Genomic DNA, 17,214 nt, shown 5'->3' with positions numbered 1-17,214 from the left:
ATTTTAATGAAATTAGTCATGTAACTTTTTATATAAATAACTTTTTATAATTATATATGAAATAATGAAATTTTGGTCTTTCTTGGTGGGAGGTAAAATTTTTGAAAGAAAAAATACGAATAATATAGAGATCAGAGATTGGACTATGGAGTTTAGTCTACGTTTTTAATTCTTATCCAATATTTGCTACCTCTTCATCTCTGTGAAACGGTGGCAATCCAATGAGGAGTTGCAGTAAATATTCTTTTCCCAATTAAATAGAAGGTCTAAAATTCATATATTTATATAAATACATGTATGTTTAGTTGGGCACAATCATTCTCATAGTCGGCAGTGAAGCTGAGAAAACGTAGTTTGCTTCTGCTTCAAAGTCAGATTCCGTTTGTGAGTGAGTGTTCGCTGCTGTCTTACTTTCTGAAGATTTGATTTCCTTTAATTTTTGTATATAATGGCATGATATTCCCAGATTGTGCATTTGATGCTGCTCAATGTTCATCACTAATTAATAATTATCATGTATCAATTTCAGGAGAACAAATTGAAGAACGCGTAGTTGCTCTGTGACATTCTCTCAAGTGAGTTCTAATGTTTATTGCTTAGATTATGTGAAATGGATGATGCTTTCATTTCAAAAAAAAGTTACCAACCAGAATTAGCATAAATGTATTGCAAATTCATACCTGAATATTGCGATGTTGCAGAGGGAAATGGTTGAATTTGGGAAGAAGTTGAAGGAAAGACAAATTGAAGAATGGAGAGGGTATGTGTCTGATTCAATTCAGATTCAGTCTTCTCTCAAAAGTTAATAATTATTGGTTTACTGAAGTGGTAGAAACCCTTACAATAACTGATAACTTTACCTTAGATGTACACTATAGCTGTCTAAGTTAGTGAACATAATTATTTCTATCATTACCTTCACATATCTTTACTTGAAAGGATTTACTTTTTGTGGAATTTAGATATTACATCAACTACAAATTAATGAAGAAAAAAGTAAAGCAGTACGCAAATCAAATTGAAGCCGGGGCACTGGAACGGCGCCATGTTCTCAAGGATTTCTCCAGAATGCTGGATAATCAGGTAAGTAGTAAATATTTGACTGTTCGTCAAACTCTTTTCGCTTTTAAATGTATATATATATGTATTCTGTCAACATGGTATGAGCTAGATAATGTAAATTGAAATGATACCAGTTTCTAGACAGAAGTATTGGATCATAATGCAAATACAATATTTCTGATAAGGTTAAAATGAAAATCTACAGTTACATGGAAATGATTATGGTTTATTTTTATATGAATCCCACATACAGTTTATGTGTTTTCTGAAATACTGAATACGAGTAATCTATCTCTCTCAAATTCCATCTTTGTTTTTGCTGTAGGTTTATTGTCATCTCTAATAACTTCAGATCTAATAAAGTAAAGAATTTTAACAAATATGTTGGAGTAGAGGACTTCTGACACTTTGTTTGTAGACATTTGTATTCTTATGAATGGTTATTTTCATGCTCACCACAGTAAGCTTAAGATTTCACAACTTCTTTAGCAATGTAGTTTATATATTGCCTCTCTGTCACTGCAGATAGAAAAAATTGTTCTCTTTATGCTGGAACAACAAGGCCTACTCGCTAGCAGGATTGCCCAGCTGAATGAACAACAAGAGGCTCTTCTAGAACAACCTGACATATCAAAAATATCTGAGCTACGAGAAGCTTACAGGGAAGTTGGAAAGGATCTCCTAAAGCTCCTTCTTTTTGTTGAAATGAATGCCATTGGTCTGAGGAAGATCCTTAAGAAGTTTGATAAGCGATTTGGTTACAAATTCACAGACTACTACGTCAAAACTCGTGCTAATCATCCTTATTCCCAGCTTCAGCAAGTATTCAAGCATGTGGTAAGATTAAATGGAAATGGATCTCATTGCTTCTGTTTTCTTGCCCTTTTTTAATGTACCTAGATAATCTGAAAATATTTGTTTTCTCTGCTTTACTGAAGCTATCACAACATCAATAATGAGGCCTACTAATGATGCCAAAACTAAGAAAAATGTAATTTAAACATAACATGATCAGCATTGCTGTTGACTGTAGGGTTTGGGTGCCGTGGTTGGAGCTATATCTCGCAATCTTGCTGATCTTCAGGACCGCCAGGGAAGCTACTTATCGATTTATGATCAGCCTGCACTCCCACTCCAGGTATACATGTGTTGTTATTCTTAATAGTTTTCTTTGTTTTTGTGATATATTACTGCTTGAAAAATTTTTCTTTATGATTTTTATGGTTCGGCAGGAGCCTGTTGTTGACTCACTACAATCAGCTGTTGACAGATTAACCCATTCAACAAATTTCCTTGAGTTTTTGGGCCAACATGCACTTATCATGCATGACGAGTTGCCTTCTGTTGTAGAAGAGCATATTGACAATCAGAGATACCATTTCATGTCACTAATTCTGAACTTGGCAAACACCTTTCTTTATATGGTCAACACATATATTATTGTTCCCACCGCAGATGACTACTCTACGAGCCTTGGTGCAGCTCCAACAGTCTGTGGTATCGTAATTGGGGCAATGGCAGTTGCACAGATATTTTCTTCTGTGTACTTCAGTGCTTGGTCTAACAAGTCATACTTCAGACCTTTGGTCTTTAGCAGCATAGTTCTCCTTATTGGAAACGCTATGTATGCATTGGCTTATGACTCCAAGTCATTAACGCTACTTTTGCTTGGTCGTGTATTTTGCGGGTAGGTAACTGATTGGTATCCCTGTGTCTCTGTGTCTATTCTTATTTTACTATTTATTGATCGGTCTCCTTGCATACTTGTATGGTTTATGTATATAGAGCATTTGCATGCTAGCATGCCTGTGTGGTTTGTTTAATATCTCTTTCCTTTTATTTTTATAATGAGTTAATTGCTGAATGTTTATTGCCTACATCTTAGGTGCTTTTTCTATATCTTGATAAGTGCTGCTGATTCCTAGTCAAAGTCCAAAATCATATAGATTAAGGAATAGATTTTTTTTCCAGATGAGGGACAATAATGCTGTGTGAAAAACGAAGGAATTTAAAATTGAAGGATTTGAAGGAAATAGATTTCAAGTCTGTCCTTATAACCCCCCCCCCCCCCCCCAACACACACACACAATAGGCAAAAGATCATTCAAGTCAAGAGGGTGAATTTCATATTCATATGAAATTATGAATTAAATAGCCTGTTGATTTGTAATGGATCATCAAATCCTTCAACCTAAAACAACCTAAGGACAATTTGTGGGAAACTGATTGATGTGTTCCCTAGCTTAAAATCTAATGTTTGTCCTACTACTTGGTCAGCAGACTTCAGCGTTCTCTTTACTAACTTTCTTAACCGGGCCTAAAAGAAAATCCATATTCAAGTGAAGATCTGATACACATTGAATGATAATATACACATGAGATTTTCTGTCTTAAAGCTGGCACTTACATTTGCATTCTGAATGATGTGTACTTAATCTCGAAGTAATTGACATTGATGGGATTAATGATTTGATGGTTCCCCTTGTTTTCCGCATAATTGCAGTTTGGGTTCTGCAAGAGCAGTTAATCGGCGTTATATTAGTGATTGTGTGCCACTTAAAATCCGGATGCAGGCTTCTGCTGGTTTTGTTAGTGCAAGTGCTTTGGGAATGGCATGCGGCCCTGCATTTGCAGGGCTACTTCAAACTAATTTCAGGATCTTCAATATCACATTTAATCAAGTCACTCTACCTGGCTGGGTAATGACTATCGCGTGGGCGTGCTATTTAGTATTGTTGTGGATCTCATTCGTAGAACCTGCTTGTGAGGTTGAAGTCGACGATGCCCCAGAGAAATCTAGTGCTGGTATGTACATTGCAATTTAGTGCTTTTGATATGGAGAGAAAAGCTTCGATTCACATTTAATGAAATAACAAGGAGACCATGAATGAACATGAACCTTTTTGATAAAATAACTGAAAGAACAATGAAAGAAACAGGTGAAAGCCTTCCTCTTGCGAGGCCTCGGAAAGACTTCCGCCACAAATTAATCCCGTTCATGCCTCTCCTATGCATCCATAGGGGGGTATTTATACAACTTGCAAGACTCCTAATTGAAATAGACTTGGAAAGGTAGACTCCTGTAGAACAAAGCCTTGGCTGATGCTGATCTAAGCAATTCCGTTAAGTTGAAGATCTGCCCTTATTTTTTCATCTAGCATTTATGATTCTTAACTTAGCTGTTTGTCCTGGCTTCATGTGTTGGCCTGCTCACAAGCAGACTGAGTTGCAAATACGGAAAGACACTTAAAATTGATAATCCATTTGTTTGTGACAGCACAAAATGATAAGCTAGAGAAGGGACTTGCACAACCATTACTTATGTCAACAGAACATGAGCAAGATGATGATGGGGATCAAGAATGTGATGCTAGTGAAGAGGCTCCAGAGGAATCACGTGAACCAGCCAACTCGCTAGCAGCAGCCTATAGGCTACTCACACCATCTGTAAAGGTAATAATAACACAAACACTTGTGGACTTATGTTTGTTTGAGCTGTTAGACTTACCTATTTCTGCATAATATTCTCAGAAAAAAGACCTGCAATTTGTTCCCTTTTGGTTTTTAACTAGTGCATCTATGTCATATTAATGATTCTTTTGGACACTTGTCTCATAAAATTTAATGTTTTACATCCTTCCAGAACACATTATATATTAGCAATCTTGTATCACATCATAGAACACCATCAAAGTTGATTAATGGGGGTACAATCAATCTCATAGGCATCATAATAGTTCTTGGCTTTTTTTTCTTGTTGAGGTAATGTATGAAAAAATGCAGCTGGAATACTGCTGCATTGATACATTCAAATTCATTTGATTAGGATGCAGTTATAGGGTAAAATTATGCCTCTTCATCTCCAATGCTGCACTCCATTTCTGGCTCGAACTCCACATTAAACTACTCTATTGAATCTAACTTTGACTAAGATGCTTTTCTCAATTAATTTTGGTGAGTGACCTTGTATGTCCATATTGTTGGATGAGGACTTCTAATAGTTCCCCTTGATTGTTGTACTAGAAATGGAGCAAACTTATGAACGGGGCATATTAAGATTTTTGCAACACTACCAAAGTACTTTTTGTATGTTTCAGATTATTTCAGTGATTCGTGATCATATAACTTGGAACTTTATGCATTTATGCAATAACCAATTTTTGGTCCTTCTGATGTTTCAAAAGCTCTTTTATTTGCTGGTCATGTTGAGTAGTAAAACTCTTGTTTATATACCTGGTAAAAGTTTATATTCTCTATGCTATTTGCAGGTTCAGTTGTTGATATACTTCATGCTCAAATACGCAATGGAGATCCTCCTTTCAGAATCAAGTGTAATCTCATCATACTATTTTGGTTGGACAACTAGCGAAGTGTCTATCTTTCTTGCCAGCCTTGGCCTTACGGTTCTTCCTATAAACATTGTTGTTGGAAGTTACATAAGCAATATGTATGAGGACAGGTATTTTCTTATCTCTAATATCAATGGAACGTCTAAAGCAAGTGTGCACTACATAGTACATACGTGTTTGACAGCACAATCTCATTTTTATGCGAGTACTTGTGATCTTGAGCCAAACGTGCTAATATTTATTCCGATCGATCTCTTGGCAGGCAAATATTACTGGCATCTGAAATTGTGGTCTTTCTGGGTATACTTTTTAGTTTCCAGTTTATTGTCCCATATTCCGTGCCACAATATGTCTGTTCAGGGCTCATCATGTTTGTAGCTGCTGAAGTACTGGAAGGTAATATCTCATTAAACATGACAAATAGCATAACCGAAATATATCCAAGAATGTTGTTGATGATATGTTGTGGGATCATTACAGGCGTCAATCTGTCGCTGCTCTCCAGAGTAATGTCGTCCAGGCTTTCTCGTGGAACATACAATGGTGGACTTCTGTCGACAGAAGCTGGGACGTTTGCTCGTGTGATTGCAGATGCAACAATCACCATAGGTGGTTATTTCGGGGAGAGTAACCTCTTAAATCTCACCCTCATTCCCTCTCTGGTGATTTGCATAGGTTCCATTGTAGCTACATGCTGTACCTACAATTCTCTTTACTAAACTCATTTTGGGTATCGTAACCATGCCTTCGAGTTGAGGTCTAGTTCATTCATTTTTTATTGGTTATGGTGTGTATATCCAAATTTTTGGATCTTTGATTGCTTAAATAAATGTGTATATTATGAGGAAATTCTTCGTTTTCCTTAAAATGTGAGCATTTTATCTTATCTATATGCTACTGTTGTTGATTCAGCTGAAGGCTTTGTTTTTGTTGTTTTTGTCTATGAACATACACAAAAATTTTAAATAAGAAAGAAGTAATATCCAGCTTTTGATTTCTTTATCTACTATCCTCCGTCACAAGGAAGATGACCCCTTCCTTAGGCGGCATGAGAATTTATGCAACTTTATTTTGTGTGTGAGATGGAGAGAGTAAAGTAAGAGAGAGAATAAAGTAAAGAGAAATGTGTTTCTATTTTAGTAATGATTGAGACAACCAAAAAGAAAAGTAGGTCATCTTCAATGGATCAAAGGGAGTAACAGTTAGTTGACATGTGACAAATGTTTATATTAGTTTATTAATAAAAGGTTTAAGTAGTGGTGAAGTTTAAACCTTTTAATTTATTTTTAATTTAAGGAATTAGATTTTCTTAATCATGATAGTTACCGTATTATATGTTACTCTCTCCGTCCCCCATTAGGAGTAGCACTTTGACCGGACACGGGTTTTAAGAAATGTAAAGATAAGTTGGTGAAAAAGTTAGTGGAATGTGGGAACCACTTTTTTATATTGGTTTTATAATAAAATGTGAGTAAAATGAGTTAGTGGAATGTGGGACCTACTTACCATTTATGGTAAAAGTGAAGTGCTACTCTTAATTGAGGACGGACCAAAATGGAAATTAGTAACTCTTTCGGAAACGGAGGGAGTACTCATTTTGTCCCATAAGATTATTCACTTTTTTTTTAATATGCTAAATTTGGAAACTCTTTTATAGAGGTGTGATCAGTTCTACATTAATAATACTTTAGTTATTTACTTTTTCTTTCTACTTCTCTCTTACCTTATCAATTGTGTATTACAACTCATGCCCAACCAAAAATGCATATTCATGTATGACAGAATGAGTATATAGTATTCTTAATTTAAGGGGTTTCTCAATCTCAGATTTTTTTTTTCATTTCAAAATTGCGATTCAAACCTACATGAGATATTTGCCTCATGCATTACCACTCCCCAGCCAACTACCACACATGTTAGGTCCCTTTTTGTAATGAAGAAATGGAATGCGGATAGAAATGAATGAAAATAAAAGGATTAAATTATAAATTTTTATATTTTTCTATGTATTTTCATTTCATTTTCTGATTCTATCATACTTACTAAATAAATACTAATTAAAATAAAATTATGAATCACAATTCAATCCATCATATAAGTATGAGCTTATAACCAGGGACGGATCTGACATGTATCAAGAAGGGGCAAATGCCCCTCCATTTTTCTCACGTATATATAATTTATGTACTATAAATATTTTTATATTGAATTTCTCACTAATTGCACCATCTAAAACCTTTGAATTTTTCCCACGTATACTTTTGCCCCTCTCGATATAAATTCCTGGCTTCGTCCATGCTTATAACGTAAGTTAAGGAAACTAAGCCCAGCCCCTACTTTGGTTTATGCAATCAATGAGAACTTTAACTTAAAACTAACTGTGTGAAAATTATAGATATCAACCCAGGAAACTGTGTATCATGTGGGGACTTTATTACAAACGATACAAACTAAAAAATAATTGACTTATGTACCATCATTAATTTTCTAGGTCCCCTATCTAAAATTCGGCTAACGTACAAAATTTAAAAGGAAAAGGTCTATTTCTTGGCCACCACACCACAGATAAGCGCCGGCCACATCACAATTTCCATTTGTTTATTTGTTTCTTAGCCCTTTTTCCCATTCAACAAAAGAATTGATGCCAATCAACTTTTTGCTTAACACCATTTGTTAATGGACTATACGAAGTCATCGGTCATATTAATGTTTTAATTTATTTTTGGACAAATAAAAAAAGGCCATGAAGAATTTTTTGGTCAAAGACTACTTTGTAACAAGATTAATAGTAGTAAATGTGTGCCATTTGACACATTAGAAACTAAACATTGTAATTAATGAAAGACTTGGTCAAGCATAGATAGCTCTCATGATCAAGAGACAACCTGGCCATTCATTTTCAGCAAATTGAAATTAGAGTGAAGAGAGATAGGATGAAAACAAGGCAACTCAAAACTCACAAATGCAATCACCAAATTGCATTAAAGAGGCCTCAAAGGCCTGCTTTAGCACCTGCTGCTCCAATCCCCTTCCCTCCGCGGCCTCGGCCACCCCTGGCCGCGACTTCGTGTCCGCAATCCTCTCCACCCTCCATCCACACACAAGTTTCACCAATCACGAGTCACTCCCCTCGTTGCGGGAGCTCCTCTCGAACCTCAGAGACGCCGTCCCCAACTACTTCAACACTGTCCTCGCTGACAGCGTCAGAGCTCAGGAATACAACCACTTCCTTCTCTCCAACCACGTCTGCCTCGACTACCATGGCCACGGCCTATTCTCCTACGTCTACGCCCAAAACCGGTATGCAGACGAGAGGTTCTTTGACTTTTCCCACAGCTCAACCAACTTCACCTCCTACCTCCTCTACGGCGCCGAGGAGGCCGAATTCCACGCCTCCGCGAAGCGGAGAATCTTGAAATACATGAACCTTTCCGAGGAAGACTACTCGCTAGTCTTCACGGCCAATCAGTCGTCCGCATTCAGCCTCCTCGCAAACTCCTACCCCTTCCACTCCCACCAGAGCCTCGTCACAGTCTATGACCATGACAATGAGGCTCTGGAGGTGATGATACAGGCCGCCAGAAAACGCGGCGCACGGCCCCAGTCCGCCGCGTTTTCCTGGCCTGGCCTCAGAGTCAATTCCAGGAAACTGAGGAAAATTTTACTGAACAAAAAACGCGGACTGTTCGTGTTCCCACTCCAATCGAAAATGAGCGGAGCTCGATACTCGTATCAGTGGATGAATATGGCGAGAGAGAAAGGATGGCACGTGCTGCTGGATGCATCCGCTTTAGCACCAAAGGAAATGGAGACATTAGGCCTCTCTCTCTTCCACCCCGATTTCCTCATCTCTTCATTCTTCAACATTTTCGGCCGAAACCCCTCCGGATTCTGTTGCCTCTTCGTCAAGAAATCCAATGTCCCAATTCTCACTCAATCGTCGACCAACATGGGAATCATCAACCTCGTACCACCCACCCAATCGTCTTCTTCCAGCTCAGAAGAGCGCGGGAGGGCGCAATTGTTGTCCGAGATAGTGGAATTGGATCGTGATAACGCGATCGAGTTTCGCGGCCTGGATAATGCGGACGCATTGGGCCTGATTCTGATCAGCAGCAGGCTGAGGTACCTGGTGAACTGGCTAGTGAACGCGCTGATGAGTCTCCGGCATCCGAACGCGGGGAACGGGGTGCAGCTGGTGACGGTGTACGGGCCGAGGATCAGGCTGGACCGAGGGCCGGCGGTCGCGTTCAATGTGTGCGATTGGAAGGGGGAGAGAGTGGAGCCGCTTTTGGTGCAGAAGTTGGCTTGTCGGAGCAACATCTGTGTCAGCATTGGGATGTTGAAAAACGTGTGTTTTGAGGGAAGTTTGGGAGTGGTATCGGCTTCACTAGGGATGTTAACCAATTTCGAAGATGTGTACAGATTGTGGGCATTTGTTGCGAGGTTTTTGGATGCTGATTTTGTGGAGAAGGAGAAATGGCGTTACACTGCGCTTAATCAGACAACTGTTGAGGTTTAGCGGTTATGCTACATCCTTAGTTTCCCACACAAGTTGATAATTCTTACTCCATTTCATTGCAAGAAAAATTGAATCAAATACATTTTTTTGTGTAAGGATGACATTGACAATGATAAAAAGTAGGAATGGTTTTCATAGTGGATTTATTTATAAATGCAAAGTGGCGGATCCAGGATTCATAAACGGAGGGGGCGAAATATATATTAGTAGGTTGGTTTAGGCGAAAATGATAATTTTTGTCGATTTTCGGGGCGACGTCAAGACAAACGGAGGGGACGGACATGGTAATTTTACGTCCGGATAAGAGGAAATTAGTCGCACGAAGGGGGCGACCGCCCCCTCCTGTCCCCATAAACATATTACGTAGATATAGAGTGGACTTTTATATTTATTTTCAGGTGGAAAAAGAAAAGATTTTATTATTATTATGATACGATACTTACGTAGATGTAAAATTTGTTATTCAAACGAAGGCTTAAAATCAACCAATTAGTGGCTGACGAGAGAGCAAGTGTATAGTACCGTTGAAAACACAACTTAAAATCAAGACTCGGCAAAACAATATTATCCAAATAGAAATCCAATCTAATGAAAACTACTATGCATCCCAATAAATCTGAAAAAACCTCGGTCATCCATCTCTTCTTTTTCTAACGAAATGGTGTGGTGCACATGAAGATGGATGTGACGCGAATGGATGCACATCTAGAAGCGTTAGAGAAAGTGATGAAGGAACAAGCCAATCTCCTAGCAGCAATCGAGGCAAAGCTCGATGAACGAGTAACTATCTAGAAATTACCATTAGACCTATTCATGCAAGCCGTGGAAACAACGATTGACTGTTTTTATGCCACACTAGTTGGCACTCCTTTAACCATTGCAATATCGCCCTTGATTTAGTCCAACACTCTTTATTCATTTGAAACATGTTTTTCCAGTTTACCAACTCTAACAATGGCGTTCAACCTTTGGAAGAGTTGAGCAGTGTTTTGGGTTGTTACTTACCTTGAGGACAAGGTTGTTTTGATGATGATGGAATTGATATGCATTAGTCTATTTTTAAATGTTATTTTTATTTTATTAGTTTTGTTCAGTCCTGTAAATAAGTCTTTTTGCATTTAAAAAGAAAGTAAGGGCAATGAGGGAGAAAACAATCACTAAATTAATATCACCAAAATGATGATGCAGAATCACAGTTTTTTTTTTTCTATTGTGAAAATGGGCAAGAATAACAGAGATGTAAACCTTGCTTTGATAACGGGCCAAAAACATAAGTTGTCTTGGCAACAAAATAAAAGATAAGATGTTGAGCAATCTAATCTTGCCTTGATAAGGCCAACCAATAGGGCCATTGTTTTTTCCCGTGACTATGAGTTATGACTATCTTTCATAGCATCCACCATCTGAAATAGAACAAATTTCTTCGACTTTTTTCGGTTATTGTTTGAATGTCACAATTCCACATTTCCTATCGCAAAATTTATTCTTTTCTTTACATTATATATTGGACGATACCTTGGCCTTGAAAATTTCACGCTCCACACTCCATAGTAGTTTAAAAGAAAATTAATCGCTCTTCAGGCTAGGGCATATCAAATTTTCAAGTAATAAACTTTTAAATTTTTATTGCAACTCACAATAAATCTCTATTATCTATACGAATGACTGATGGGCCGTTTTGGGAAATAATCGGCCCAATGTTAGTTTAAATCAGAAATCCCACACCCAAGTTTATTTTGGTACAAAATATGCGCATTATTTAAACCTCAATAACTTTTGGTAAATATGGCTGCGGTAAATTAAAACAATGCATAATTAATGTTGTGTGCCAATTTATATACAAATATTAAGATATAATTATAACTGAGACCTCGTCTTTCAGTGATAATCATCGAAAACTTATCTTACATGCATATTTGGTAAGACGTTTATAGAATTTCGTCCCTAAATGAGTTTTCTATCCTATTAAATATGTGCTAAATATTATATCACATTATTATAATATAATAAGGAAAATTTCAGACTAATACTGCAACCTTTACTTACAAAAATAGCCAAAGCTTATCACCTGTCAAACACACACACGCGCACAATTAAAAACAAATTTTTACTGAGTCATTTCTGGCCACCTTTGCTTAAACTCGTTCAAAGTCGAATATTGTTATTTTGCACGTACCCAAAAAACAAAGAAAAAAACATTATTAATAAAAGGTTGCCCTTTTCAAACTCTTAAGTTGGATGTCGACAGTCGACGTTATTGCGAGGATGGGGAAGTTCAATATTTATTAATTACAAAGTTGAAAATTTTTCTGATCGAAAATTCAGTTTTTTTTAAGAATCCATATTCAAAATATTTAAACAAAAATAGAATTAATAAACTATTACAACCCGCAAATTTAGTTTCACTGCAGCTCGATCCATTTTTATTTTTATTTTATTATTATTATTATTATTACCATCATCATCATTATTATTATTATTATCATCATCATCATCATCATCATCATCATCATCATCATCATCATCATCATCATCATCATCATCATCATCATCATCATCATCATCATCATCTTAGTACAAGGCTAACACCAAGCTTAAATTACTAAATCCAGATATCGTACATTCATAAAAGAAAAAAGTTGACCCTTCTTTCACAAAAAGAAACTCCAGTGATCAATAGCCTAATCTAACATTTTATGGGCATCAATAATTAGCTACGGCATCAAACTACTACTATTATATAAACAAATTTTCACATAACAATCAATGCTAAATTCATAACTAACAAATTTGGATATTGCGTGCAACTGAGTCAGGGCCACGAGTATGTACTACAAAAAATTAGCTAATAATGGAACCTCACATGCATATTGATATATAATTATTCCCAATCCAAATCTTAATATAATGATGACAAATATATGTGCAGATTAATAAAAACTGAAAATCATTCTGAGAACAGAACAACACATAACAAAGACGCCACCCACCCCAAGTATTCTAGTAGTAGTATAATTTTAATTGAAATAATTTTTTGAAAAATCTTTCAGTTATACAAATATTATAGTTGTCTATAGAGTTGTATAGTTTGGGTAGTGATAAAATGCAAATTTATAGTATATGGTACAAACTCAAAACTCCTTAACACAACTTCAACATTGTTTCAATACAATATCAACACAGTGTAAAATTTCAAGATTTTAATGTCAACATAGTATCAACACAATATCAACACAACATCAATCATTGACTACCGTTGAAAATCTGTTGACATTTTCCTGTTGATGTTTTTTGTGATCTGTTGACATTTTTCAACGGTCCAGATCATAGTTTTGAGTTTGTGCAATATTTAGAGTTTTCATTTGATCACATTCCTATTGTATATATTGTAATTGCAGAGCTGATCAAGGTTAGGGGTGCTTAAACGATTCTCCGGTTCTCGGTTAACCGGAACTAGAATCGAAACAGACTGGTTAATTGAGAAACCGGAACCAGAAAAATCGGTTCTCGTTCCAATACTGGTTCCAACTTTTTAAATAAAATCGGTTCCGGTTTCAGTTCCTAACCGGGAACCAGATTATAATTTAATTTTATTTTTATAATTTAATATACTAATAAATCTAATTTAATTAAGTTAATTTTGAATTAAAGTAAAATAATTTGAAACATTGAGTGATTTTTAGATTTAAAACGTGTTAGATTTGCGACCTGTTTTCTGAAGTATTTAAAATGTTTAAACCGTGATACTTTGAATCTATAGTTATTTTCCCAATCCATTTTTTATGAACTAACTACAATGAGTAGGACATCATATGTTTGCTTTTAATTTCCAAAAGAATTTATATAAATACAATATCATTTCATATGATAGAAATTTAACTTTACAACAAATTTATGTAACAATTTATTTAGCATAGGGTTTTAACCTGTTTGTCAATAATTTATTAATTGTTCCGTTATAAACCAAAAAGTCACAACAAGATCAATTAGTATTGGAAATCCATTGAATATTTGTTTATCCAAAAAAAGGTAAATGAAATTCAATTTAAAATAAAATTGTTAAAGTTTAGAACTCCTATTTTTTTTATAAAAAAATTGCTAACATAAACTGGTTTGACCTACTACACTTGGCATCACTCTTATCCATATGTGAATATTATTGTATTGTTGGTTTGTATTTTTTTTTGTATTTATTTGAATTTTAAGGTATTATTTGTTATGTTTTCTAGATGTTGGATTATTATTTTTTTAGTATTGCACTATTTAAAATTATAAATAATATCGGATTGAAATTACACATCGGTTCCGGTTCGGAACCAGAATCGGCCAGTTCTTAACCGGCCGGTTCCAAATCGGAACCGATCGGTTCCAGTTCTAGGAATTATGAAAATTTAAGATCAATTAATCGGTCAACCGATCTGGTTAAAATCGAAACCGACCGAATAAGCAGACCTAATCATGGTAATGATTTTATAAGATAAAATAAACATAAACTAAAAGTTTGCTTTAATTGGATTTAAAAATACTATACAACTTAATAGTACCGTACTTTTGCGCAATACAACCTTGGAGTAATGCGCTTTAAAGGAGAAACACATGTTATTACCTTTAATTATATGTTTGTTGTATTCACTAATGAACAAGTGTTTACAATTTGACATTTTATCTAATTAATTATTGCAACTCATTAACTGAACGAAGTCAGCTTTGGATGTCTACATTAATTATTAGGAGAAACAATTAATTCCCAATGTGAAAAACAAACTATTTTTCCCATTTGGAGGAAATTCTTTTGCTACAACTTTAAATTGATTGGAAGTTCGATAGCATTACTAGTTGGAATACCAATTTTTGACCATCATCTTGAACTTGTATCAGAATTACCGATTTTTAACATTAATTCTGTGAATATAATATATATAATCTTACTTATGAATTAAATAAACGACGGAGATTCCAAGGTTATAGGCAAATATGGAGAAGTGGTGACGAATGGTAAGATTCCAATCGATCAAATGGCCTTCATATTCATTTCCTAACTGAAAATCGTCCCCATCGACTAAGACAGATCTGGGTATTTTTCTTAAATTTTCTTTTAAGTTATCAAGATTTAGGCATCTTTTACAATAAATAGTATGATAAATCCAAATATATGAATATATCACGAGCTTAGGTTGTTGGCTTACCTTTGTTTATTTCCTCCGATACGATAAATTACTCGTCCACTTCTTTTTTAATTTTTGCAGATATCCTGTGCTCTTAGTCAGACAAAGGCTGGAATTCAATTAGTTTGCAGCATTTCTGTGAATTAATTCTTTATTAGGGCTTCTTTGGAATAATTCTGATGGGGTGGATTTGTTTTGAAATACTAACAATTTTTCTGAAACATCATTGTAAAATTCAATCTAATTACTTCTCTATTTAAAAGCGATATGTTGGTCATATCACAACCTGTGCGACTTAGGATGAAAAATGTAATTATTATTATCATGAGCAGTTTTAATTAAATCTTAATCTTAATTATTTAATTCTAGTTCGATTTTTAAAAATTTAATACATTTCGATTATGAATAATAAATCTTAAATAAAAACCTAATTATAAATTTAACCAAATTCTAATTAGTGCAAGGAAATATCTTAACCTAGGCTTCGAATTAAGATGCATATTTGATAGGTGTATATTTATTATGAAGCTAAGTACCTTAATTTGTTCCATCTTCTTAAGACTAAATGCGAGAGGAGAGCTAAATCAAAGGCGGGAAACTTCTGTGCGAAGTAAGATTTATATCCAACACGTTGAGTGAGGATATAACTAATTACTTTTAAAGATTATTGATTTCCACTTTTTTTAAAAACTTCCACATAAGTTTGATTCAAGTTATTGTCTTCCCATAAATAATTTGTTTTGAGAAACTTATCTGTTTGGCTATGTCAAAATTTAGAGAATCGCATTCAGGTTGCAGTAGGACAACAAATCCTACGTACTTGATCTAATGTACATCAATATCGTGTGTCATCAAGAAGATTGGTGGTCAATGTGTCCATGGAAGGTGGTCACCTTCCAAGCTCAAGGAGTTTTGATATGGTAGATCCTAGGAAAAACTTATAATTAAAAATATTAAATTACCAATCGTGATTTGTATTATATCTACTTTTAAAAGAGATTATTTTTTTTAAATGAAAGTTAAAATAAAGTTGTATTTATAAGGATTTGAATTTGGAATAAAATAAAATTCCGACCCCTAATTCCTTAGCATGCGCGGTGTGCGTTCTAATTGGTGGGCGCGCCACCTGCCATCCCCGGCGAGCATCCCCTTTCCCGGCCTGGCCTGGCCCCTTCCCCCTCCTATACAACATAAGGCGCCGCCCACCGGGAACCATGCCCCAATTGTAGATGCTATTAACTACCTCACTTTGATCCCCGCACCATTTGTTTATCTCCCTTTTTTAATAATTAACACTCCAATATACTATAGTCCAATGGAATGCTACTCATACCCTACTTTAAGTTTACACAATAATAATCCTCTCTAATAAAGAAATATAAATAAGGGGTCAAATGGTAAAAATAATTGGCGTGCTTCTTATTTATTTCGTGTTCGAACTGCCAAGTTAAAATAACTTAGACGTATTCAAAAGAAAATAAAATAATCAATAAATAAAAATAAAACGAATAGCTAACCTAGAAGTTTATTCTAATTAGATTATAAATTTCACATCCAATATGTATTTATTTGGCTATATTATCTACCTTCCTATATCTAAACCAGGCCAGTTACATGACTAGCTAGATCATAGCACTCCCTCGTAAAATAGAGCAAACTTTTTTCTCTTTGTTTTTGAAAAGTTACTTTTCTAAACTTAAATTGAACAATGGGAATTGAGAATTCCCCTAAAAAATTATCATAAGAGGAAAAAATATTCATTGTGAAAAGTGTTGCTTTGAAGAATGCCCTAATTTGTAAATCGTGTCAATTGGCTTAAAAAAGAAAGTAACATGAGAGAGAGAAAAAAAAAAAAAGAAAAATCAATAATATTCATTTCCTTTCAAATTACAAAAAAATCGAAGTATAAAGTTGTAAATTATCATAAAATCTAATGAGTCTCATTTGACATTTATTAATTACGCAATTGAAAATAAAATATATATGCCCTTCACTTGTATTAAGAGCAAAAACAACCTCGAATTTATCGATTTATAGCATACAATATTTACCAAAAAAATAAAAATAAATTATAGCTCACAAAATAAACCCACATAAATATAGACACGCATTCAAC

The 17,214-nt window shown here is 35.0% G+C and overlaps 2 protein-coding genes across 3 annotated transcripts; both read left to right on the top strand.

The window, feature by feature from the left end:
* Positions 1–222: 222 nt before the first annotated feature.
* Positions 223–6,260, top strand: LOC125188849 (SPX domain-containing membrane protein At4g22990-like). Of its 2 annotated transcripts, none has more exons than XM_048085912.1 (12): positions 223–384; positions 530–575; positions 702–760; positions 963–1,083; positions 1,588–1,899; positions 2,096–2,200; positions 2,295–2,749; positions 3,566–3,867; positions 4,340–4,515; positions 5,331–5,521; positions 5,674–5,807; positions 5,892–6,260. In XM_048085912.1, the coding sequence occupies exons 3-12, from the start codon at positions 708–710 to the stop codon at positions 6,128–6,130; spliced, it is 2,088 nt and encodes a 695-aa protein (XP_047941869.1). In that variant the 5' UTR covers positions 223–384; positions 530–575; positions 702–707; the 3' UTR covers positions 6,131–6,260. The 2 variants fall into 2 exon arrangements, with proteins under 2 accessions (XP_047941869.1, XP_047941868.1); XM_048085911.1 differs by having other exon boundaries at positions 224–388.
* A 2,020-nt stretch (positions 6,261–8,280) lies between these two features.
* LOC125187689 (molybdenum cofactor sulfurase-like) lies at positions 8,281–10,093 on the top strand. The gene has a single exon (XM_048084317.1). It carries the CDS (start codon positions 8,374–8,376, stop codon positions 9,931–9,933), a length of 1,560 nt encoding a protein of 519 aa, XP_047940274.1. The 5' UTR covers positions 8,281–8,373; the 3' UTR covers positions 9,934–10,093.
* Positions 10,094–17,214: the final 7,121 nt, after the last annotated feature.

The sequence above is a fragment of the Salvia hispanica genome, chromosome 5 (assembly GCF_023119035.1).
Source record: "Salvia hispanica cultivar TCC Black 2014 chromosome 5, UniMelb_Shisp_WGS_1.0, whole genome shotgun sequence".
NCBI classification, from domain to species: domain Eukaryota; kingdom Viridiplantae; phylum Streptophyta; class Magnoliopsida; order Lamiales; family Lamiaceae; genus Salvia; species Salvia hispanica.
This window is presented reverse-complemented; position numbering and strand designations above follow the sequence as displayed.

What these genes read in the sequence shown, in the direction of transcription:
- LOC125188849 (XM_048085912.1), top strand. Translation starts at nt 708, where the DNA reads ATGGTTGAATTTGGGAAGAAGTTGAAGGAAAGACAAATTGAAGAATGG. An exon ending in CCAGAATGCTGGATAATCAG is followed by an intron (nt 1,084 to 1,587) that starts GTAAGTAGTAAA and finishes CTGTCACTGCAG; the next exon opens with ATAGAAAAAATTGTTCTCTT. An exon ending in CTTGGTCGTGTATTTTGCGG is followed by an intron (nt 2,750 to 3,565) that starts GTAGGTAACTGA and finishes GCATAATTGCAG; the next exon opens with TTTGGGTTCTGCAAGAGCAG.
- LOC125187689 (XM_048084317.1), top strand. Translation starts at nt 8,374, where the DNA reads ATGCAATCACCAAATTGCATTAAAGAGGCCTCAAAGGCCTGCTTTAGC.